The 24,522-nt window shown below is 38.8% G+C and overlaps 1 protein-coding gene across 15 annotated transcripts in view; it reads right to left on the bottom strand.

Moving 5' to 3' along the window:
* Nucleotides 1-1,669: 1,669 nt before the first annotated feature.
* The window catches only part of LOC109474378 (beta-1,4 N-acetylgalactosaminyltransferase 1-like), a 24,461-nt gene continuing 1,608 nt past the window's right edge, over nt 1,670-24,522 (bottom strand). For 3 of the 15 annotated variants that reach the window (XM_019774671.1, XM_019774670.1, XM_019774672.1), the window contains exons 3-11: nt 23,571-23,654; nt 22,682-22,837; nt 22,192-22,296; nt 18,545-18,631; nt 17,884-17,929; nt 13,484-13,624; nt 6,066-6,189; nt 4,173-4,280; nt 1,670-2,931 (exon numbers count right to left, since the gene is read on the bottom strand). In XM_019774671.1, the coding sequence (XP_019630230.1) occupies nt 2,768-2,931; nt 4,173-4,280; nt 6,066-6,189; nt 13,484-13,624; nt 17,884-17,929; nt 18,545-18,631; nt 22,192-22,296; nt 22,682-22,837; nt 23,571-23,635 (996 nt within the window). In that variant the 5' untranslated portion in view covers nt 23,636-23,654 and the 3' untranslated portion in view covers nt 1,670-2,767. Of the gene's footprint in view, nt 2,932-4,172; nt 4,281-6,065; nt 6,190-13,483; nt 13,625-17,883; nt 18,075-18,540; nt 20,555-20,837; nt 20,981-21,059; nt 21,167-22,191; nt 22,838-23,570; nt 23,655-24,522 lie in introns of those variants that run through there. The other 12 variants (XR_002140478.1, XR_002140479.1, XR_002140480.1 and 9 more) reach the window with 12 other exon arrangements.

A 24,522-nucleotide genomic window follows, 5' to 3' on the forward strand; every position in this document is an offset into this window, starting at 1 on the left:
CCCGTGTTGTGCCTTGTACAAGGGACGAGTTTAGAATATCAGCGAGGGTGTGCTCAATTCGTATGCAAATTCTCTTACGAGCTTGGCCGGAATCCCGTCTGGTCCCTCGGCTTTTTTAGTTTTCACTTTTTGCAGTTTTTGATAGACTTCCCATGGTTTAACGTTCGGTGCTGGGTGTGCAGGTAAGTAAGCTGGCAATAGAGATGTGTCAAGTGGTGGATGACGGCGGATAGGGTTTTGTTTATTTCATCGGCGGTGGCACGGTAGTCGCTAGGGCTCAAACCTTCAATGTTGATAACAGGTTCACAACGGTTCATGTTGGCCATAGCTTTGATTTCCTTATACCACTGGGAAGCATGTTGGTTTTTAAGATCTTTAATTTTGGTATTGTAGTGAGTCTTTTTAGACGCCTTGATTTTACGCTGGACTTTGTTTCGGAGTAGTTTCCAGGTGGCAACGTCCCCTCTTGCGAAGGCTTGCTGACGTGTGCGGATTAGCGACTTAATGGCCGGGGTCATCCATGGCTTATCTTGATTATGAAGACTCACGGACTTGAGCGGGAAGAACTTGTCAATTTTCGACTGTAAAGTCTCGTGCATGGCTCGAGATTTCTCACCTACAGTACTAGCTGTGGAGACTTCCTGCCACTGGTGAGACGTTATCCACTGCCCGAATAGACGTAAGGACGTAAGTAGAACCAAATGCTCGGAAGTGGAGATAAATGAACTTTTCTTCCATTTTTAATGATGCAAGAACCTTACGGCACTCCTACAAAATGTTAAGTTAACAACTAATTTCCATGAAAGTTTTTTTAATTGCTCAAATAAGGCTACCCGCTGGCTGTCAATACCATTTGCTGTGTGGTATTGTGCATGTGTGCTTTCATCCCTGCCTCTATCCATTCCATAACTGCCATTACAAGCTCCTACTACTTTGAGATGCATAAAACATGGGGGTGCTGTCTATCTAAAATATCACATACCATTTTTAGCAATAGTCTTTTGTACCTCTCCGCGTGCTTTTTGCACTTTGACTGGGACCACACTTCTTGTCCCTTTCTTTGCGAACGTCAAACTCATAGTCACGGTATTTACAATGTCATCGTTTAACCTAATCGTTGTCTTCCTGCAGGGCACCTTTCAATACTGAACCAATTGATAGAATAGGAAAATATCCAGCAAATGTTACTTTTCATGTGATGGAATAGCCTTATCCGAGTCAATCAGCTGTGCTCACCTTTCTGTATATACCAGCAGGATGACTCTGTCCATCAAGGTTTCCCTTACAATCATCATGACACGGACACCAATGTCTATGTGCTTTTGAAATAATGAAAAGATCTGATAAGAGCTGATGCACCCGCCTTCAGGACAGGGAAACGTCCGTCACACACGCTGTTTTGTTGTATCAGAACCCCAGAGTCTTCTTCTATGCCTAAATCGTGCAAAGAGTCGTTCGGTCTAACTTGAGGAAAAGTGAAAAGCTGTGGGCTTGTCTAAAGTCATCAGGATGCCTTCCAAGAAGAAGGAAAGAGAGTTCTTTTGAATTTTGATCATGGTAACCACTTACCTAGGCTGACATTGTAGACCTGCCACACCCGTACACTACTTGTGGAAAGTTGAAGTTTGACACTGGCTTTTTATTTCTTTCTATACTTTGTCAAGTCATCAACAGTTATGTCAGCTCCTACGGAGGTTGTGGTCATGCCTCATCTTAGAAAAAGATGCAGTTGTTAGGCCTGGTCTTTATGTATATTCATATATATTCAAATAAATTCATACATATTCATACATATTCATACATATTTATACATATCCATACATATTCATACATATTCATACATATTCATATATATTCATATATATTTATATGTTGGACATTTGGGAATGACTTTCTATTGGAAGGCCCCTTATCACATTATGAGTCGGACAATTCCCTTGATAAAAATTCCCCTTTTTGCCTGCAGGTTTGTAACAGGATTACCACAGTGGTAACAGTCAGCATTGTCCTGCCACAGGAATACTGTACAAGTTGAAACCATAAAAAATAAAATAAAACTTTTCTATCTTAAAAAATTATCATGATAACCCTTTGTTAATCGAGAAAGAATATTTCGTGTGCACAAGGTACCTTTCCTTGCCACATGATAAAAATAACAAACTTCAGAATTTAATTTTGAAATTTTACAAAAACAGGCAATCTTTAACCTTCTACCACAGCTCACCGCAAAAACATTTGGAGCAAAACTTTATATCATTTTCTTTGTTAATATATGGATTATGAAATATGTTAGAGGCAATAAAATATGTGCTATTTTCTGTGAGATACAGAAGGTCAAAGATATTCTATTTTGAGCACAAAGTGAAAATTTACGTCAATGCTGATAGATACGATGTCAAGCCTGATAGATACGAGGTGCCATCGTTTGTAATGAATGCCGAGTAAGGGTCCCAAATTTAAAAAAAGGCTACGGTGAACTTTAACACATAATTTATTAGGAAATACGCTTTAATTAACCAATGCTACAATACAGGGCGAATCTAATTGTGTTGACCTTAAATGATGAACATTAAATTTGGCTTTAATCATAAATACAGATCTGGTTAATTCCGATAATAATAACTATGTATTAATTATTACGAATAAGGGATGATAGCCTGGATTGTGTAGTTTGTGAATTGTTACTTGTACATTATATGGAATAAAATCAAGTGATTATTGTTTTCTATCTTTGTTCACAACCCATTGTGTTTTTACACAGTCAATGTTATGCATATATAGGTTGTAGTTTTTCGAGCTTTGCCTTAAACCGCTTGTCAGGTTTACGGTATCTTGAGTAGTTACCAGGAACAGGTCCTCCCCTCACGTGATGGACTGCACAGAAGCTGCAAGCTGCCACACGGAGCCTCCCAAGAGCGGACAGGAAAAACTCTGCACAAAATTATGTCAAAACAATATCATTGTATCAAACCAGGATAACAATGTGTAATGTTAAATGAGAATAAAATTGATAATTTGAATTTTCAAAAGACTGTTTTCTTATTAGAATACATAAAGACATAAATAGTTTTCGTCACTGTAAACGCTTATCTAGGACACACCCTTTAACCCCATTTAGTTACGAATTGTCGCAACTTTGGGCCGGGGAATGCATTAAAAGGGCATTATACACATTCAAACGTATTTCAAAAACACCTTTAAAAACACTTAACTTTGTTACACGTAAGCTAATGATATGGTCTGGCAAGTTAATTTTTTATGACTGACGCCATTAAATTAACCTCAATTATACATTAATCAATAATACATGTTAAACAATCAAAAATACATCAAGATACTTGAGCTGTATTAATGTTAAACCTCAAAACATGAAACGTTATCGTTTAAAATATCTATGTTCTAACTTGACAAGCATATCCGTCAGTTACTCCTTTGTATGGCAACATGATTTTTTCAATAAACCAAAAGTCAGGAATTATAAGTCAAACTTCAACATTAAAAAGCTATATGCTAAAGTACAAATACTTTCAAAAATTGATTACATTCCATGGAATATATGCAATTCTTTATTTATTCTAACTTGATTACGTCATTGGTCATTATGCTCTCTTTTTTGACAAAAATTTAATCAAAGCTCTAAATTTGTTTTACAGCAAGTGTTCATTTAAACATTTTAGTCATTTTACAATTTGTTAGTTTGGCTGTACCTTGAAAAAAATTACTCTAAAGCCAAGACCGGCGATCAAAAATTGCAATTGCAATTAAATATGTATAAAAAAGTTGTTGAGGTGTACAATAACAACCCTCCGACGGTTTTAGCCCACAATGGTGACATAATGACACCATGTTACATAAAATGACATAAAATACCTTATGGTTAATTTGGCCACCTCGAAAAAAATGGTGATCGTACTAGAGGTAGTTGTTAAGTAACAGGATGTGCGCCGCCACCGCCCCGGAAAGACTAAACAAGCGTGTAATTTAAAAGAGTTACTAAATAGTGTTATTTATAGGAGTTACTAATTTATAGGAGTTGTAATTTATAGGAGTTACTAAATTTGCAGAAAAAATGTACGAAACACAAACCATAAGACCTGCTGGTCCAAATAAAGTAAACAATTATAAGTTTATCTTTGCATTTCTAGATCTTTCAGATTGGAAATATGTAATACCATTGTGTCCGATCCGGGCGAGTAATGGGTGTGGATCGAAGCCGACCGCTTTGGCTTCATTGGTAGAGGCAAGAAATATATTTAAAACGGCGTCGTTTGCGTATATCCCTGGAATGACATACGATTTTAATTAACGTAAGGGTGCACTCAATTCATTTGTAAGTCAAGTGAACATGGACATATTCAAATATTGTTATTTAAATCAGGACCACCTGTGCATATTTTATCATAGAATGCTTTAATAGCTTTCTTTGTTTAAAATAAGACTGTCAAGAAATATGAGATAATTCATGAAAAAAGGTTATCTCATTTGCACAATTAGAGACTGTGTATAACAATTTTATCACGTATTACAAATTGCAGTAAAGGTTGGTTAGATTTAGGCGGCGGTCATTCCCTTGTACATTCCGGATATGAAATAGATCTGTTAACCCTTTCCTATCCACCGCCCGTCAGCTTTTAAAGTGTTTTATATATGAGCTAGGCTTGTGCCGCTTATAACTGAATATTATGTATTAGTTAAAGGATGGGCGGAGCGAGTTTATGTGGATTTGGTACAGCCCCGCCCTCCCAAGGATTTTGTTGGCATCCCGAGGGCGGAGCCCGAGGGGTGCCAACAAAATCCGAGGGGGGTGCGGGGCTGTACCAAATCCACATATACGAGCAATTCGGCCATCCTTTAACTGACTTAGAACATGGCCATCTTTCCGAAGCAGAGGAAATACATTTTACACAATCATGTTTTGTTTTCTTCAAAAACCACTCATTTATTTTCCTAGAAACCTTACCAACAACATTACAGCTTGTAGTACGTCCTTTTGTTCTCATTCATGAATTGCAGCTGAGCTACTTCTTGCAGCCTTGTGTGAAATATGCATAGCGGTTCTTGTCATGGTTTACAACACTTTGCTAGCCCCACAATGCCTTCTGTTTTTGGGTTAAAAAATTCTCGGTTGTCTGTCTGAGACAGCAGTCCCTAACCTGATCCCAAACAAGTTGGTCGTGGCGTCTCTGCCGGCCTGTTCAGTGTTCTGTTCCCGGGCCGACTTGTTCCTGCTCTAACCCCTCCTTCCCTCGCCCAGTGCCTGCCCTGCTGTCTAAGCATGTTGGTGTATATTTTTTTTAGTCTTACCGTGGTTTGTTTTCAAAGTTTAAGAATTTGCAAATCATGTCAGACATGTTGGGAAGACTTTGCATCGTTTTAATGTATCGCTAAAAGTTTGTAGCTTCTGTGTTTCATTTTTTTACAATGTATGAGAAAGTCTCGTTATACATGACATTTGTAAGAAACCTTCTGAATTTTTTGCTTCATCCATACTCATTATTCATTCTCTGTTCGTTGTTCACTTTCCTTGTCATGAGTTTCTTTTGTCTACCTTTTTGAATAAAGATGTACAGGAAAATTGATCAAACTGCTGTTTTCTTGTGTTGTTAATTTTTTGAATCAATTTATTTGCATGTGAATGGTGGGCGTCTCCAACTTAGTCAATTTATGCGTTGGTTAGTACATGGGCGTCTCCGAGTTAGTCTAATTTATTCGTTGGTTAGTACACCCCTGTCCCTTTGGGGACCGCACTATGTGGATTTAGTCACAAGAAATACAGGCTCCTGATTGGCTGAGGAAAGGTGGCCATGTTCTAAGGACACATTTGACCCCGCCAAAAAGACTTCAATGCTTAAGAGTGCCCCACTAATATTTTCATAAAAGTTTATCTGTGTCGGTAGTTATAATAGGAAAACTTCATGTTGAACTTCATTCCAATTTCAAAACAGAGATTACAAAAATATCAAATTTCTAACGACCACTGTCGCCTTTATTAAGATAATTAATGGCCAATCACTTAAAAAACCTCAAGATGAATTAACCCATGCACCCATGTACCTGAGACTCACCAGGAAATCCGCGGACTTCACTGTAATATCCTGGGTCTGGTTTCTGAACAATGCACCTGTGTGTCTTATTCCCGAGAGCTAGGTAAGTTGTTGGACTTAACCGATCCTGGATTCCCACACCTACCTGCAATAAAGTGAGAAAGCGCGTTATGCATTAAGAATCCTAAAGCTAATACATATACATGTGTTGTATACCCGCGGTGTATTTATTACCTCGTCCAGAAGGTATTTTCCGGGTTGACTGTGCCGGTGCAAAAATATGACATCTGTCTTGTAGGATGGATATGTGTATAGACAAGGGTCATGTTTTATAATGGATATTATGGCTTGATCCTAGCTAAAGACCTACTACTGTTTTACCGTAGTAGATCTCCTGTGCCCTTACTCTGATATTAATGCGAAAATTTACTGTGGCTGTTTGTTAATACACGGTGTGGACTGGAATATTGTTTTAATCTGGATTGTCATAGTTTCTGTAGATGCGGCCCTACGACCTTCTCTGACTTACTAATTCCGTGGCTCCGCTCCAGTCAGATATAGGAGAAAAATTGAATTTACAGGCCTACTTTGGACATGAAGTGCTAATCGCAAAAGGGTTAGTTGTAATACAGAGCTGCCACGGACCGTTGCATACGATACTGAGCTGAATGCCCTAAGTGCCCGATGATAAAGTCACGAAAGACCAGAATTTTATCCAAGTGATCTTGAATCTCCCCCTGATTACGAGATAACACTGCATTAACCCTATCTAGGCCGGGGGGGGGGGGCTAAAAGTGCCCGCGGCAACTTTGATGTCACCTAGCGTCTGAACGGCAAGCGCTAGAACGGCCAAACTTGGTGACTTTAACAAGAATATTGTTGGCAACAATTCTCTATCATTCGAATAAGATAGTGATTTTTTGTGTTGCCATGGCAGGCATTATTTGCTAAATCTAGTAATTTTCGTTTCAACAAAAGAATTTTATGGGTTTTATGTCAACTTACTCATACGTCGATGAAGGTTAGACATCCAGGTAATACGATACGCCAAAAAGCAGTTACTCAAGCAACTGGATATGATTTTGAAAACGTCAGACGTTTCAGCTAGTATCCACTAGCTTTCGTCAGTGCCTGAGAGACCAGAGGGGAAAACAGGTACGTTTTTATAAGCACAACCTATTGATTGATATGAAAATAAAGTGAAGACAAATCTTTGGAAGTCGAAAAAGGAACAAAAGTCAGACAAGTCAAGACAAGATGATGCAAATTAGTCTGAAAGCTCCTGTTATACAGAACAGGAGCTTAAGTCTCTAAATCCCCTGCTAGTAACATCACACGGGAAGAACGTACCGCTCTCAAAGATTTGGCCACCAATCAAGACATATTGATTCTTCCTGCAGACAAGGGCAGATGCACAGTAGTCTTAGACAGGGAGCAGTACGACAGCAAGGTACAGGACCTATTGGGAGACAAAGACACCTACGCGCCCTTGAAAAAGGACCCCACTAACAAGTTTAAAGGGAAAATCAGTTCAGCTCTCAAGAAATTGCAAAATGAAGGAGTTCTGGATCGCACCAACTACCTAAAACTCAATCCCACAACGGAACAACCCCCTGCTTTATACGGCCTTCCCAAAATCCACAAACAGAGTGTCCCTCTACGACCCATAGTCTCCAGTATAGGCTCTGTCACCTACGAGTTAGCAGGTTTTCTAGCCAAGATTTTGGGACCACTAGTGGGGAAATCTCAGCACCATGTACAGAATAGTGCCGACTTTGTCAACAAAATCCAAGACATTCATGTAGAGGATGATGAAACCATCACTTCGTATGACGTGTACTCACTTTTCACCTCCATACCACCTGAGGAAGCAGTGTCAGTAGTCAGGGAAGCCTTGGAAGCCGACGATACACTTGCAGATAGAACCAACCTATCCGTTGACCAAGTTTGTGAGCTACTAGAACTCTGCTTAGGATGCACATACTTTACCTACAAAGGACAGTTCTACCAACAAATGCACGGCTGTGCTATGGGATCACCAGTTTCACCAATTGTTGTAAACCTGTACATGGAGAAGTTTGAAAACAAAGCCCTCAGCACGTTCAATGACACTCCCCCGGCCAACTGGTTTCGATATGTAAATGACACTTGGTGCAGATTGAAAAAGAGGGTAGCTGCTGATTTCTTTGACCACATCAACCAGATAGATGACAACATCAAGTTCACACAGGAGCCAAGCCATGACAACATGCTCCCCTTCCTAGACACCAAAACTATCGTAGAGGAAGATGGTAACCTTCGTTTCGAAGTGTACAGGAAACCAACCCACACTGATCAGTACCTGGCCTTTGATTCCCACCACCCTTTGGAAAACAAACTAGCAGTGATCAAAACTCTCTTCCATCGTGCAGACAACATTATCACTTCAGACCAAGCCAAGACGGACGAACATAGACAACTCCGAGGTGCCCTGGCTAAATGTGGCTACCAAAACTGGACTTTCAACAAAGCGCTCAAACCTTCAGATCAGTCTAAGAAAACCCAGAAGTGCAAACCATTGACCAACAAAAACAAGGCCAACATCACTATTCCGTATGTCCAAGGAGTATCTGAGAAACTCCGACGGATCTTCCAAAACTTCAACATAGCCACTAATTTCAAACCTCACTCAACCCTCAGACAAAGACTGGTACACCCTAAGGACCGACCTCACAAAGGTACCAAGGCGAATGTTATTTACAGACTCAAATGTGAGGAGCCCAATTGTAACAACACCTACATCGCAGAGACAAGCCGACCGCTCAAAGTAAGGTACAAAGAACATTGCCGACCTAGTGCCAACGGCTACTCCTCAGCTATTTTCCACCATCTACAACACAACCAGGGTCACTCTTTCAAACTCGAGTCCACGGATATCTAAGACCGCGAAACACGCTGGTGGGAACGGGGTGTTAAAGAGGCAATATATGAAAGAATGTACAACCCCACCCTCAACAGGGAAGGGGGACTACGGGTCGATCTTTCCTGCACTTGATATTTGGCACTCCCAGCCCCGAGAACAGACAACACTTAAGCTCCTGTTCTGTATAACAGGAGCTTTCAGACTAATTTGCATCATCTTGTCTTGACTTGTCTGACTTTTGTTCCTTTTTCGACTTCCAAAAAATTTGTCTTCACTTTATTTGCATATCAATCAATAGGTTGTGCTTATAAACCTGTTTTCCCCTCTGGTCTCTCAGTCACTGACGAAAGCTAGTGGATACTAGCTGAAACGTCTGAAGTTTTCAAAATCATATCCAGTTGCTTGAGCAACTGCTTTTTGGCGCAAGTTACTCATAGTTTCTAATATCAATAACATCCCATATAATCATATGTAAATTTTATTAATAAATATACATAATTTATGCTAATTTTATGACGTCATTGGCCAAAATCTAAGATTGCCGACCATATCATTAGAACAGGTATATACAGGTTATTGTCATTAAAATTTCATCGATACTTCCATTTCCGACATACCGTTCGCAAGTTCTGAGGGGGGGGGGGCAAATGAGACCCCCCCTCCGGTCCCATCAAGCCTAAAAAAAGCCCGGTATAGGTAGGGTTAACAGTGCCACGTCTCAAGGTGAATGCGAGAAAACGGTATCTAAGGATATGAAAAAGGCGGCAAACTGGTTTAATGAAAACAGATTGTCATTACATTCGGACAAAACAAAGTCCATGATCCTTGGTCTCCCCCAGAGACTATGACATGTGGAAGAGTCAGTCTCTGTAACCAAAGGTGTAAACATCTTTAAACAGGTTACGTCCTTTACTTACATTGGTGTTACTCTAGACGCCTCCTTGCAGTGGGCACATGCTCATGCTGAGAAGGTAACAAAGAAGCTTCTTGCAGGCTTGTTTGCCATAGGTCGTGCGATGCCCTTTGTCGCTAACAACATACTACAAGCTATGTGTAACACTGTTTTATTCACATCTGGACTATCGTTGCTCTGCCTGGCTACCAGCGCTTTTGCACTGCAACAAGACAAGAACACCGCAACTGAGCAGGCTGCCAGAATCATCACCAGCAGAACGCTTTAGGACAGAGTTACCTACTGACACTCAATTAGCGTAGGCGGGCATTGAGCCACTGACTAAAAAATTGAAAGCAAACACACGGGTAACTGTGTTTAAGGTACTCCATAAAAAATGCCACCATACATATCTCACATGTGTACATGGATGTCGCCACCTATGCTGAATAGACGAACACGGTCGGCTGTAAGCCAACTAGAGAACTGGGATCCTCACATGCTGAAAGTTCCACAGGCAAACATCACATCGTTCAAAGGGTCTCTGCAGTACCAGGGCCCCGTTCTGTGGAACCAACTTTCCAGGGAGCAAAGAAAGCTCTCAACTTTAACATCTTTCAAAGACTCTTTGTAAGTGGGACTTGAGTGGCAAATGTTTTTACTATTGTTATTTATGTTGAGTTAAAATTGTAATGTATATTCTTATTGTGTGTTTTCCCATGTGTATTGTGTATTATATATATATAACCCCAGAGATACCTGACAAACAGGTAAGTAGACCTGGGCGTACTACTCTGGTAAAATAAAATAAATGAAACGAAGTAAGTAGCCCACGCACGTAGGCAAGTTGGTATGTTGGAATTGTAGTTGGTGCTTGAAGCTATGATGCCATTCCAAAGGAAGGCAAGGCACGACAAGGAAAGGCCTGGCCAGCCAAGGCAAGGTCATGCAAGGTAAGGGCAGGCTTAAAGTCAATGCCATCAGCTCTCAATAAACGAAAAAAAAAATAGTTTCTTTTGGCAACTGCATATTTTATGTAGATCAGGTAACGCAAGGTTACGTGCCACCAGTTTGATAAATTTACAGTCAGTTATCGACACGGCCACACTTCGAGGTGTACTACTGAAAGGGAAGGGTCGTAATAAGGAATGAAATGAATATAATGCTTAAATTACATGTTTTTATTGTTCGGCCTCAGTTGCTTTCACATGCTCGTATGTTGGAACATTTGTATGTTCATAGATTTACGGCATTTCAGAATGCATAGCAGGGCAACGTAAAACTTTGTGGTTCGATCAGCTGAGATGGTCGTCTATCCCCGGACATCGAGGGTTCGAACCCTCGTGGTGGCGTTCCTTTTTACCTTTTTTTTTTAACATCCGTTGTTTTGCTTTTATGATTTTTCTTACTCAGGAATGTCAGTAAGATAAATTTTTACTTATTTGTAGTTTACTCTTCGATGCTTCGGCATGTTTTGGCAAGCTAATTTCGCCTGTTTTAATCCCACTGTAAGCATTATTTTAATTTTCTTTTTAACTCATCCAAAATGCCAGTTCTTTTAAAAGCTCTCCCGACTTGGCGATTCCTTTATTTAGTATTTTTCTGAGGCCGGCCCAGCTTTTTGAAAAAGCTTTTCTTGTTTTCTCTTTTACAGACGCCTGTTTCTTTTCTTCTCTTTCTGAGCCTTATGCACTGTCTTTTCTGTCTGGTGCCTCCTGTCCAAACGGGACTTTCTTCTTCCCTAAAGTTCAGGGGTAGGGAAGTTGGCGGAAAATTAGGCTACTTCATTATAAAAGCTAATCTTAAGGTGGCAAATACAAATAGGAAAGTTAGCGCTTGCACAGTTCATTGCAGAAGCTGTTGAAAGCTTCCTAATTCTGTTTTTTCTTCTCTTCCTGCCATGTCTTTAAATGAAATAAATTTCTTCATTTTTGAGCCAAATGGCCTAATATTTGGTATGGAGATAAAGTGGTCATTTTTTGATACAGGCTTATAGGTTTGTTTTATGTTTTTGCTTTTTTCCGACAAAATCTGTAGATTTGGGGTCATGGAGACCTAGAATTACACCCAAAAATATCTCAAATTTGGCATGGTGTGCTTTATATATCAAACAACATATTTGGCATACACTCCATTACAAATGTAAGATTTGGGACTTTTGGACTTTTTAAAAATGTCTGTATTGTTTGGTGTGACGAATGCAATGCAGAGCAAGCAGCATGCTATAGGCATAAAGGCAGGCCGCGTCTTTATTGCTGATTGGCTGCTGATAAATAAATTTAACAACATACCTTTAACACCTGCAATACACTTTCCTTTTTGCCCTGCTATTTAGATCAATCGGTCTACATATTGGGGGAAAAGGGCCTGACTTTTTTTAATTTCCAAGCAGTTTCGTGTGGACCCTGTTAAAAGTGAAAATGCTTTTACTAATAACGGGGCAAATGTGTTTTGGGGACTACAGGGTGTTTTAAGAACACCTTATATTAAAAAGCAGTTACATGAGGCTTTGCAAAACGTCTGTTTCTATATGAGGGTTTCAAAACATTTACTGTACTGCCGCAAATTGAAAATGATAGCTGTGTATTCTTGTGGTTAAGTAGCATTTTATTTTGGCCGGAATTTTTTTTCAAGTTAAAGCATGGGCCTTGGTTTGAAATCTGCTGTAGTTGCTGCAGGTATGCATGAAAACCAGGCAAGCGCCACCTTTGAAGCTGGAGCTAAGGGGACAACGTCTGGAACAATGTCCTTTAGTAAAGCTATTTGGACTACACCTTGATGGAAACCTCACATACGACAACCACACTGCTCATATAGTTAAGAAGTGCAACAGAAGCTTGGCACAGGTGGGAAGGGTTAAGAACTTGCTACTATTTCGACAGAGAATAGCCGTAGTCAACGCCTTAATAATACCACATATAGACTACTGTTGCTCCGTATGGGGAAACACAACACAGAACAATTATAGGTGGTCCAGAACAGGGCAGCAAGGCTAGCTCTTGGTTGTGATTGTGATGCACATGTAGACACCATGCTGAAGACCTTAGGATGGCTGACTGTCAGGAACAAAATCCAGCGAAGAATTCTTGTCACTTATAAACGTATAATGATCAGCAAACAACCACAGGCTTTGTACGCCAAAATCACATTCCAACCTTAGATTCACAAGTACCGAACACGCTCAACCAGTACAAACAAAATCAGACTACCAAAACCAAACTCCTTTTTGTACAGAATGTCACCATTGTGGAATAACAAAAGCGGCAACTAGCAAAGTACTGGACTGTTAACTACAGACTGTTAACTTTGTAATGTTTTTGTACGTTTGTAATACATGTATGTAAATATGAATGTGTAGACCGCAGGAAGAATAGCCCCTTATTAGGCTAATTGTGGATCTAAATAAAAATCAAACTCAAATATGAGCGGGGTATTTAGGTTTACACTGGAATATGAAATTTGGTGCTGTTTATAACAGTTAAAGTCTGATTCTTCTTTATACTGAGTAGATGGGCTACATTCACTTTGTTAACTTTACATTTGGAACACGTCAGAGAATGTTACAGAGAAAGGTCAATCTTAAAAACATTTTTGTGCAACGTATTGCAGCATAATGTAGAAACCCATGCAGTCATTTTTACTTACAAGATGAAAGTTGGTTTTATCCAGGAATGATACAAGCAAGTCCATCTTTGTTGTTTCTGTAATCACCATGTCGTCATCCATGTAGAAAAAATATTCCGTCCATACCTGGGATAATCCAAGATTTCGGCCAGCAAAATATCCCTGGTAAAAGAAATGTTTAACCACGTGAAGTATAACTTTTTTCTCTTATGCGATTTTTTGCCAATTGGATGTTAAAAATGTGCTGCTGTTTACTGGTGTTATTTATAAAAGAAGGCAGAGGATATAACGCAAAATCAATGTTCAAGTTTATGAAATAGTGTCATTAACAGCGTTTTGCCAATTCTCTCCGGTCAGAACGTTAGCAGCTAGATGACTCCAAACATCCTATCAAATCCGTGAGTGGCACGCGGAACAATAACGAAAAACGGCAGGTAGTGATCGTCTATAGTTTTAGAAAATTTCGTGTTTATTTCTTCCTTTTGTTTTCTAATTGAATAGACTATTTTAGCAAACCAACCTCTGGCAAACATAATCCAGATTGTTTCAAATATCTACATCAGTATATATATATATGCTTGCAATATATTTGTATAAATTGCAAGCATCCCTGTTTAGCTTTTTTTACTCCGTAAAGGAGGTCAGGACCTCCGGACGGAGTATTGTGAGAAGCTATTTTTTCGTCTTCGCAGCTAGAACACGGGGTTCTTTTTGTGTGATCGGCATGCAATTTTATACGCCGTCTGCGGGCATACCCGTGTTGATGCACGGATGTGTATTTTTGCCGTTGCTGTTTTCGCGGTCAATGTAATATTTAAGATGCACCCCTACAATTATGAGGCAAATTTGAATGGTCCAGAAAAACCCGTTGTTTGGAATAGCGGTGGGGGTGGAACTTCATGCAGACGCAGGGAGGGGTTGATAAGTGGTACCATAGATGTTCGCAGCCAAAACGCATTGTTCCGTACGTAGCATTTCTGTGTAATTTGGCATGTGGTGTGCCATTATGCCCGTGGTGATGCACGTCATTTTATTTTTATCCTAGCAGTTTTGATATTGGAGTAAATGCTTATTTTTGAAACATATGTATAATGTCGTTGACGTGTTTTCGCCCGGGTATCTGACCGGCGGTAGTAACACTCGAGGTGCTGGCCGCAACTGTTGCTGGAATTTGGCCTGGCCAGTCGTGCTTAATAAGTAACAGGAACGGTAAGACGGTGGGGCTGTATTTGTTACTAGTGACACGACCATGACTGTCCGATCTTTATGTCAATGCAATGATTGTGTGTGTGTAATTAAAATGAACTTCAAACTTGAATGGATTGACTTCATATTTAGTAGGTGGGTAGGTCTTGATGAGACCTCAAAATGATTAGATTTTGTGCCCCCTAGCGGCTTCTAATGGTACTGCAGCTTAAGTTCCGGTTTCGATATCTCGTGATCTAGACGTTCTAGGGCTACGAAATTTGGATGGTAGGTAGGTCTTGTGCTGAATAAAAGTGACGTAGGTTTGGCCCCCCTAGCGGCTTGCTCAGGAACTGCAGGGGCGTTTCTTTGAAACTATTCAAAAGGCAATAACTCAAGAACTGGTGGACGGATCGTCATGATTTTTTGGTATGTAGGTAGCTAAATTACGCTTGACATAATTATGCGACAATTATGCAATTCTGGATGTAATTTGCATAATTAACGAGGAAATTCTATTAATCAGCTCCATTACATTATGGGACTATTAAAGCTTGGGACATATGTAATTAATTGAGACCGAGAGAAACACATACAGACATTCATTATGTAAATTAACACTTAATTTGCATAATTAATAAGAAAATGTTATAATTCCAAAATGGTAACTGCCTGGAATTTCATACTTGGGGTATTTGAAAGTTAAGTGAAGGTGAACATCATTAAACATAACTTATTCAAATAAGGACCTCATTTGCATAATTTCTGAGAAAATGATACAATAGATTTGTCGATGAAGGTTAGACATCCAGTTAATACGATACGCCAAAAAGCAGTTACTCAAGCAACTGGATATGATTTTGAAAACGTCAGACGTTTCAGCTAGTATCCACTAGCTTTCGTCAGTGACTGAGAGACCAGAGGGGAAACCAGGTTTATAAGCACAACCTATTGATTGATATGCAAATAAAGTGAAGACAAATTTGGAAGTCGAAAAAGGAACAAAAGTCAGACAAGTCAAGACAAGATGATGCAACTTAGTCTGAAAGCTCCTGTTATACAGAACAGGAGCTTAAGTGTTGTCTGTCTTCGGGGCTGGGAGTGCCAAATCCCAAGTGCCGGAAAGATCGACCCGTAGCCCCCCTTCCCTGTTGAGGGTGGGGTTGTACATTCTTTCATATATTGCCTCTTTAACACCCCGTTCCCACCAGCGTGTTTCGCGGTCTAAGATATCCATGGACTCGAGTTTGAAAGAGTGACCCTGGTTGTGTTGTAGGTGGTGGAAAATAGCTGAGGAGTAGCCGTTGGCACTAGGTCGGCAATGTTCTTTGTATCTTACTTTGAGAACGGGGAACGGGGTGTTAAAGAGGCAATATATAAGTTGGTGCCGAGGAAGGCATACATAGAAGATGTCATCAAAGTCAGACTGGCCAATGGGGCTGTCCTACGGCCAGAGTTGAGCTGGAAGTAGATGGTAACGCGAGAGAGGTAGAAGTAGGGGTGATGAACACACCCTATCCAGTGTTGCTAGGCAACGACTACGGGGCGGCCTGCGTCGGAAGTAGGGCAGGTCCGGTAACAACTAAGGAGAACAAGAGTGAGTTGGGGAAGGACAAGAGGTGCCTTGGACGTGGTGAGAATATGGAGTCAGCGGTACCACGATATCAGATTCCAGCGAGACGCCAGCAAGGTGGCCAAGTCGAATATCCTCCGAAGGCAAAGGCGAGGAGCAAGAGTATCATAAAACAGAGGATACAGAAGCTCATGGAGGAGGATCCGGTTTACCGGAGGGGTCGGCTGCGTTGGTTGCGGAGGCAGCACCAACTAAAGAAGGCAGCAGGAAAACGCACCAAGCAGGAGTATGGTGTGAAATAAGTTTCAGAGCATGCCATGGCTGACCAGCTGAAGTACCGGAGTAGAGTGTATTGTAACAGAATAGTGTTTTAAGGTAGCCGACTCCCCTGTTAGTAGTAGTAGTAGTTAGCATATTGTCAGATGATGAAACTATATTACACATGTGTATCGTCTTGGGGGAGGTGTTACATGCTAGAGAAAATTGCAAGCCAGTAGGTCTATACCCTCCCCTGATAAGTAACGGTTAAGCCCGAAATGGAATATCGAGGTCAGGAAGGCATTCCAGAGGGGAGGGGGGTAGTCTGTCTCAGGGTTCCAGAGAGGTGGGACGTGAAAATAAAGCCTGGCAACTTGCAACCTGAGTCTCCGCTTCTTCAATCGGAAAAGAACACTCTAACAATCGGGGCATTCCAGAAAAGGACAGATTATGTCTGCTGTGTGATTTACAAGAAGTAGAAAATGAGGCTCACTTTATGTTTTACTGTCCGTTTTATGACAAGTTACGTCAGGCACTCTTTGATAAGATGTACAAGACGCGACCTGATCTTATCTGGGATAGGGATGAACCAAAATTGAAGTGCTTATTTACAGAGGGAGTGTTTGAAACGGCGACATACTTACAGCAGGCCTGGAAAAAATGTAAACTCCACATTTATTCATAACAGGCTGATCTTATTTAGTTTTACTGTAATTTTCAGTTTGGTTGTCCTCCTTCCTTGCTACGTTTACCTGATCACTTTTCTGTTAAGGTAATTCTCTGTATGTAACAGTCATGTGACAGTTACCTCTTGTTACTTATATGCATTATCAATTTTGGTTGAACCTAAATTATTATTATTTATCATCTATGTTACATTTGATTTGATTTCTGTATATGACCAGTACTACTTAATTTCCTGTATTTATTATATATTATATTAATTTATAATTCATGTTACATCTGATTCTCTGTACCTTTTCTGTTGTCTTGATTTTGTATTTTTTCGGTGCCTTATAGGCCCATATGGGCTGGGCGACATATGATTGCAATGGCACGAAAATAAACAGTCATTATTTCATTCATTTATACGCACGCTTATTAGTGTGCTTGTTTCTTATTGTTTCTGCTAAAAGAGATTAACACAGCCTGATATTTCCAAAAAAATTCTATATGTTGACAGTTTCAATTCATATTGAAAAGAGAAAGATATCCAAATTTTACAAAGTTCAAATGATTACATATATCATTGCGCACAAATTTTACAATCCATGTACAAAACGCCAGGGAAAGTTAATCAGTATAACATAACGATTTAGGAATGTTGCTTAAAGAATAAGTGGTATGGTGAGGACTTTTATTTCATATTCTATGTTGATTGTCCAGTAATATATTGAAAATATACCTTGTATGCGGGCATCCGGTAGTGATCGACATTACTGCTCTGAAAGCTGGTAAACAGGTGACCAGGTGTGTCATCAGCAACAACTATTCTTGTTCCAGGATATAACCTATTTACAGACTCGATCGCATTTTTAAGTCTACTGTAACGAAGAAATGTCTTCAGCACAACTGTCACTCTGTCCTTGACTTGCCCTTCAGAAGAGAAACGGAACATAAGCAAATCTGTGTACAAAGGCAAAAATATCCAACATATTCAATATACAACTAGAAGGGTAACATTTCCAAGCAGATGTAGCATGTTTAACTTTGCAGGGTCTCATCAACCAGTCTTACGTTTTGTTTTATAAAATTAACTAACAATAAGTTCTATATCCACAGTGAAGTTTGGGTGTACTGGGGAGTTTGGATAAATAAGTAAAAATCACCTAAGGCCCCTCTCCACTAACACACACACACGTGCGCTCGCGCACCCACACAGTCAGCATCTTATTGTAAATAAATATCAATTAAGACCAAGGCATGAGTCAAGTAGACTCATTAAATTACAAAAAAAAAATGAAGTGCTATTCTTGTTTCAGCAATTCATTAAATTTTTGCCTTAATTTTTTTATAAGCTGGACTTCTAAACAAAGAATAATAGAAAGGTATTACTACTAACCAACCTGTTCCTTCTTCGAACAGCCATGGCAGCTGAACGTGTTGAATGTGTATCGGCATGGTTGCAGTGAACTCCATGAATTGAATTATGACTTAAAGGAAAAAAAAGTTTATGTTGCTTAACAATGCAAAACAGAAACTATGATGCAAGAGTGGCCATGTTTTGTAATCCTGCAGAGCAAAGACCTGGTACTGACACATAATGAGTCTAGTTTATGTCCTGGAAACGCCGTTAACAGAAGTGTGAAAATCTGTGCATACAACAAAAAGCAATAAAATGCAATATTTCTAGGTGGCGTTCATTAGGGGCCCTAGCACAGGCCTTGACTAATTTTACATTTTTAGGTCGACCTATTGTCATTTTTTAAAGCCACGCCTATTGTAATATATCCCATTGCTAAACCTATAACATTACAGAAGCCACTGAAATTCATTTTAATTTCTAGCTAAATTCATTTTAATTTCTAGCTAGTGACCACAAAGCCGATATGTCACAATATGTTTGGTTTCATCCAGCAGAAAATTAGACTATTTTTGGCAAAGGGATGCCGCCTCGACTAGAACAAGCAATACACAAACTCACGTGCGCGTAATCTCCCTTAACCCTATTCATACCGGAGAGGTGGGGTGGGGGGCTTTTGAGGCCCGTGCCAACTTTCATTGCGGATAGTACCTGTACGGCTTGCGCTGGAACCGCTTGTGTTCCTACGATAAGTGCTTGTTGATTTACTTTAAAAGCCCAAAAAGCTCGGTCTGAACCCATGTACACTGAATTTCAAAAAGGATCCGTTAAATGCTTACTGGTTGATTGAAAATTGAATCTTATGTACTAACGGGTAGTTACCGCTCCTGCATAGAACAGGTCTTCACTCTCCGTAACATCATTGACCAGTGTCTTGAGCACCAAACGCCACTGGTATTAAACTTCATAGACTTTAAGAAAGCTTTTGACAGTGTCCTTAGGGCATCTCTTTGTGATATTGCAGTTTGCCAACGCCTTCAAGACTCTTTTTGGAAACTCAAGATGCTGCGTCATAACAGAGGGAGAAACAGCAGATTTCTTCGACATTGCCACGCGTGTCAGACAAAGAGAAATCCTTTCCCTTTTTTTCTTTTCACCATTGACTTTGTCCTGAGAAAGACTGGAGATGATGGTAGAGAGTTAGTGAGGTGGAGGGAGGGAGAGAAACTGGCAGACCTTGACTTTGCGGATGATCTAGCCCCGCTGTCTGAGAACAACCAGGATCTACAGCACCTCACAACAAAGCTAGAACGGTTTGCTGGGAACGTTGGGCTGAAGATCAGCATAGAAAAGAACAAAACAATGGAAGTGGGAGATCATGCTGATCAATCACGGCTGAGTATCAGCGTGTATAACACTCAAGTCGAAACTGTGGACCAGGCGGCCTACCTCTACCACTACCTTAGCAGCGTGCTTTCAAATGTTTCAAATAAAATCCATATTATTCATTGCACTTAAAAGTGTACCACAAGATTACCTCGGTCGACAATATTGGCATCGAAAAATGTATTTTCATAGGCGATGTACTTGAGCTGAAGATTAAGCAGGGACGGGCTGTATGTTGAGATAGTTATCGTCTTTGAACCATTCCCCGTAACATCGACATCATGTACATGGCCAATCAAGTTGAAAACTCCTCTGGTAGCATTTATCTGAAACTAAAACATAAGTATGCAGGAGGTATTATAGTAGTTATAAGTACAGATGGCCTTCAGACGCTGGTGTTGTACAGTAAGGACAAGCTTGATTAAAAATACAGGATTCTGGTCCTTACTCATTGGGTTGGACCCCTGTAAGGCTTCTTTTAAATCAAAGAACTGAGGACTAGGATAAGAACTGATAAGGGTGAAGCTACTTCGGCAACCCTCTCCAAAACTGGGAGTGAACGCTAAAGCGTATTACCAATTTCTCACAGGGCGTTGACATAGTAATTCACAACATATATTATCTATTGTCTATTATCTATCCGTCTATATTTATCTATCTGTCTATATTTATCTATCTATCTATCTATCTATGTATCTCTCTCTCTCTCTCTCTCTCTCTCTCTCTCTCTCTCTCTCTCTATATATATATATATATATATATATATATATATATATATATATATTTATAAATTTATTTGCAGTATTCTGACTGGATAAAGACGAACGTCATTTGATAACGGACGCTTTAGTGTACACGATTCCTTCGTTACAGTTCACTTTGCTTGACTTAAAAACATAGTAAACAATCAGAGCTAGCTAACTATATACAGAAACATTTTCACAGATTACCTTTAATTTTATGTTGCTCCGTATATTGTAAAGATTGAACCACTCAACTTGTAACCCTAAATGGAAACATGTTGTTTAGTCTTTGAATTTTACACATAAAACTGTTTAACATTAAGTGAAGAAAAATCATTAACATTATTTCGAAATAATACCAACGTTTAACCTTTATGTTAAAATTACTGTTTCAGTGTAGGTAATATGTAAGCGGTAATATCAGCTTACCTTTTAGCCACACAGAACGCATCGGTATGACAGAAACGCCATGTGCCGGATAACTTATCGGTGATGACCCGTTTACTTGGTTACGTCCGTGGAATATGTTGATTCGCCTTTAATAGACGTAAAATATGCTCCTTGCAGCATACAATTTTAACCATATCTAGATATCAATATTTCCTTAAGGGTTGGTTAAGTATAGTATCAACAGCAATGGTGGCAGAGGTTACACAAGCTTTAGCTTACTATACAACTTGATCTACCAAAAAAACGAATACATTTATCGCGTGGTCCGACCTTTTTACCTCCGGGGTAGGAGACATCCTCCCCCGAGGAGAGATTTAGATTTTTATGTTCGCAGCTGTTTCTCGCGTTTGGGTAGACGGCTTTTTTGCGACTCGGTGTATGTTTTGCTAGTGGGATGTAGATTATGCACGTTCTTTTGTTTTTATTGTATATGTGTTTTCGGGCTTAAAAATTGTGCCTTTTGGTGGCCCCAGAACACCCCCTTAAGCGTAAAAATGGTCGCGACCGTTGACCTTTGGCGTGTTGAAGATATTCTCGGTCTGGTTCACGTATATGACCCCTCGCACAGAGGGGTGTCCCGTCTCGATAAATTCTTTGTTTAAAACCCTAGTCCTGCGGCGCGCAATAGTTGTTGTTGTGCACAAAATTCAACACCATCAACTATACATAACAAACAGCATATAAAAATATACAATAAAAATCCCGGAGTTATAAAACCTCAGATTTTACTTGTTTTAAAGATTAAATAATATTTCCAGTTCTCAATACCATGTGCAGCATACCTGACGATAGAGATAATTTGAAACGGAATATTTTATTATAGTTCAATAGGACAAATTATTGCAATACGATTATCGATATTAGTAGACTTATTGGAATAGTTACTTATTGATTTTATTAACCTGTTTATTTATGAGGCAATGTTTAAAAGAACAAGCAAGTAGTAATAAACTAGTAGAAAAAGTGCCATTTTTCTTATTAATTAATGTTTTTCGTAATTAAAAAGGGCTAATTTCAATGCTGAATCTAGAAGTGTGCTTTAAAATTAAAAATGGCACAATTTTTCTAGGTTTTGCTAATAATGTTATTTTTCTATAAGAGGTAAAGTTACCTTCTTTCGTATCTTTTTAAACTTGCCTCTCTTCTTTTCTGGTCTGCTGCTGAAATGGATAGTTTAGCCGCTTTGCACTCAGAACAAGGAATCTGCTTAAGTTTACTGAAATATAAGGGAGGTATTTATTCGATCGTACAATAATCAATCACATAGCTCGTGACCGCATTATGTACTTTTGGTTATTTTTTTCTGGCGAAAAGGACACTACATAGTCTGTCATCAGTTTTGTAACAGCATCAAAATAAATACATAATACTGATCGAAGTGCGGCGATTGCACTGGTAACTATTATTTGAATCACCTTTATTGTACTTGCTTCTTGGTTAGTATGGTTGGGAGAACATTTAATTCTTTATATATATATTGTATATTTCCTATACAAAACTATTTTACAATCACTTAACCTATTTCTTAAGTTTATTATCGTAGTGAAAAAATATTCCAGATTGTAGCAATACAATAAACTGAAATTGTTTTACATACTTACTTACAAATGGTTGGATCATACTTAACGAGATGAGATTGAGTCTTTCCCAAAGGACGCATAAGGGAGCTGACTTCAAAAGCACCGGCTGCATGATAACTGTTCTGTTCTCTAATATAGACTGTGTCTAAATGCGAATTCAACAAATATCCACAGAAACTGAAAAGAAAATGAAGTTAACGGTAGTTGCACAACCCCGTACCTTTGCCAAATAATGTAAGCATTAATAAATGACGTATAAATGGTTTACATTGCTTTCACAAATTTATTATGATTGTAAATCAATTATAGGTTTTTGTACTGGCCTAAAAGATCTTTTCACAAAGGTATATTTGGTAACACTGGAGAGTTTCAATGATGATAAGACTCCATCTTAGACCAAATAACACGTTTAAATCTGTATTAGATTCACTGTGTTAGTTTGGTGTTAAGGAGCGTCAGGTTTTCCATAAAGTGTCCATCTAGTTGTAGTTTCAGGTGTTTCCCAGAAATGTAGCAGAAGTTCTTTGTAATCCTTTATACGAAAGACCAAAGTAACATTCAACAATGCTTCATTGGGTCAGTTCTCATCATTCTCATCTCTCTTCGTTTAAAACTCAGTTTTCAACGTTCAAAACCCATTTTTCAACGTCAAAAAGTCTTTTTTCTCGTCGTTCAAAACCAATTTCCGTTCGTTCAAACCCCAATTTCTCAACGTTCAAACCCATTTGTCTTCGTTCAAAACCTACTTTTCTTCATTCAAAAGAAACTTACCTATTCCATTGTGGTCAATTGTAGGACAGTTAAAGGTCAGCTTTGCAAAACATGAAAGGGCGAGCAAAGTCAAAAACTTAATGACATTAATTTATATATATAAACCATGTTAGGTATATTTCAAAACTAAAAGTCTTACCTTCCTGCTGCGAACAGTACTAGATTTAGAAAAAGGCTTTTTCGGTTGGGAGAAGTTGCATCCATTTCTTCCCAAACTGTAGTTCTGAAAATAATTTACGTGTCAGTTCCAAAGGAACATCATTTGCTAGTAGGCGGCCCACCCAAATGTAATATAATTTACTGGTTGCTTGAGCCCTCATTATATATGGATGAATTGTAGTAATAATTCTATAAATATTTGCTGATTGGGAATGAGTCTGTATGATCTGTATATCAATGACCATTATACAACAGCACAGTCCTGAAACAATGCCTTAACGATGGTAAAATTTTTGGCTCGATGTCCTCACCTTGTTCTGAACCTGAAGCCCATGCAATCATAGCCAAATGTTGATAAGAAGAGTATTCATCATTCCCAGAATGTCAAATTTACTAACGTTAGATTTGTTTACGAATGGCTCTAAGGGTGGAAATTTTGTAGTTTAAGAAACATCATACATATTAATATTTATAGTTATACATATAAACATATATATGTAACTATTATTTAAGATATTATCTTATAATCTTATATCTTATTATCTATATACTATCAATTTTTCAATCTATGTATCTGCGTACTATCAGTTCTAAATAGTTATATATAGTTATAAATCTATCTGTGTACCTATCTATCTATCAGTATCGATCTCTCTGTATATATATATATAGAAGTATACATATAAAAATATATATATAACTATATAGCTATATATATCACTGTATATATATATATACACACACACACACAACAAACACACACACACACACATATATAACTACTATATATATATATATATATATACAGTTCTATATTAGTTTATATCTACTCATATATCCACTATATATCTACTTATATATCTATGTATATATTATACATCTATATCTGTAATTATATATCTATATATTTAGTTAAATATATATATATATAT

This window comes from Branchiostoma belcheri, unplaced genomic scaffold (assembly GCF_001625305.1).
Source record: "Branchiostoma belcheri isolate BF01 breed outbred unplaced genomic scaffold, Haploidv18h27 scaffold305, whole genome shotgun sequence".
NCBI classification, from domain to species: Eukaryota; Metazoa; Chordata; class Leptocardii; order Amphioxiformes; family Branchiostomatidae; genus Branchiostoma; species Branchiostoma belcheri.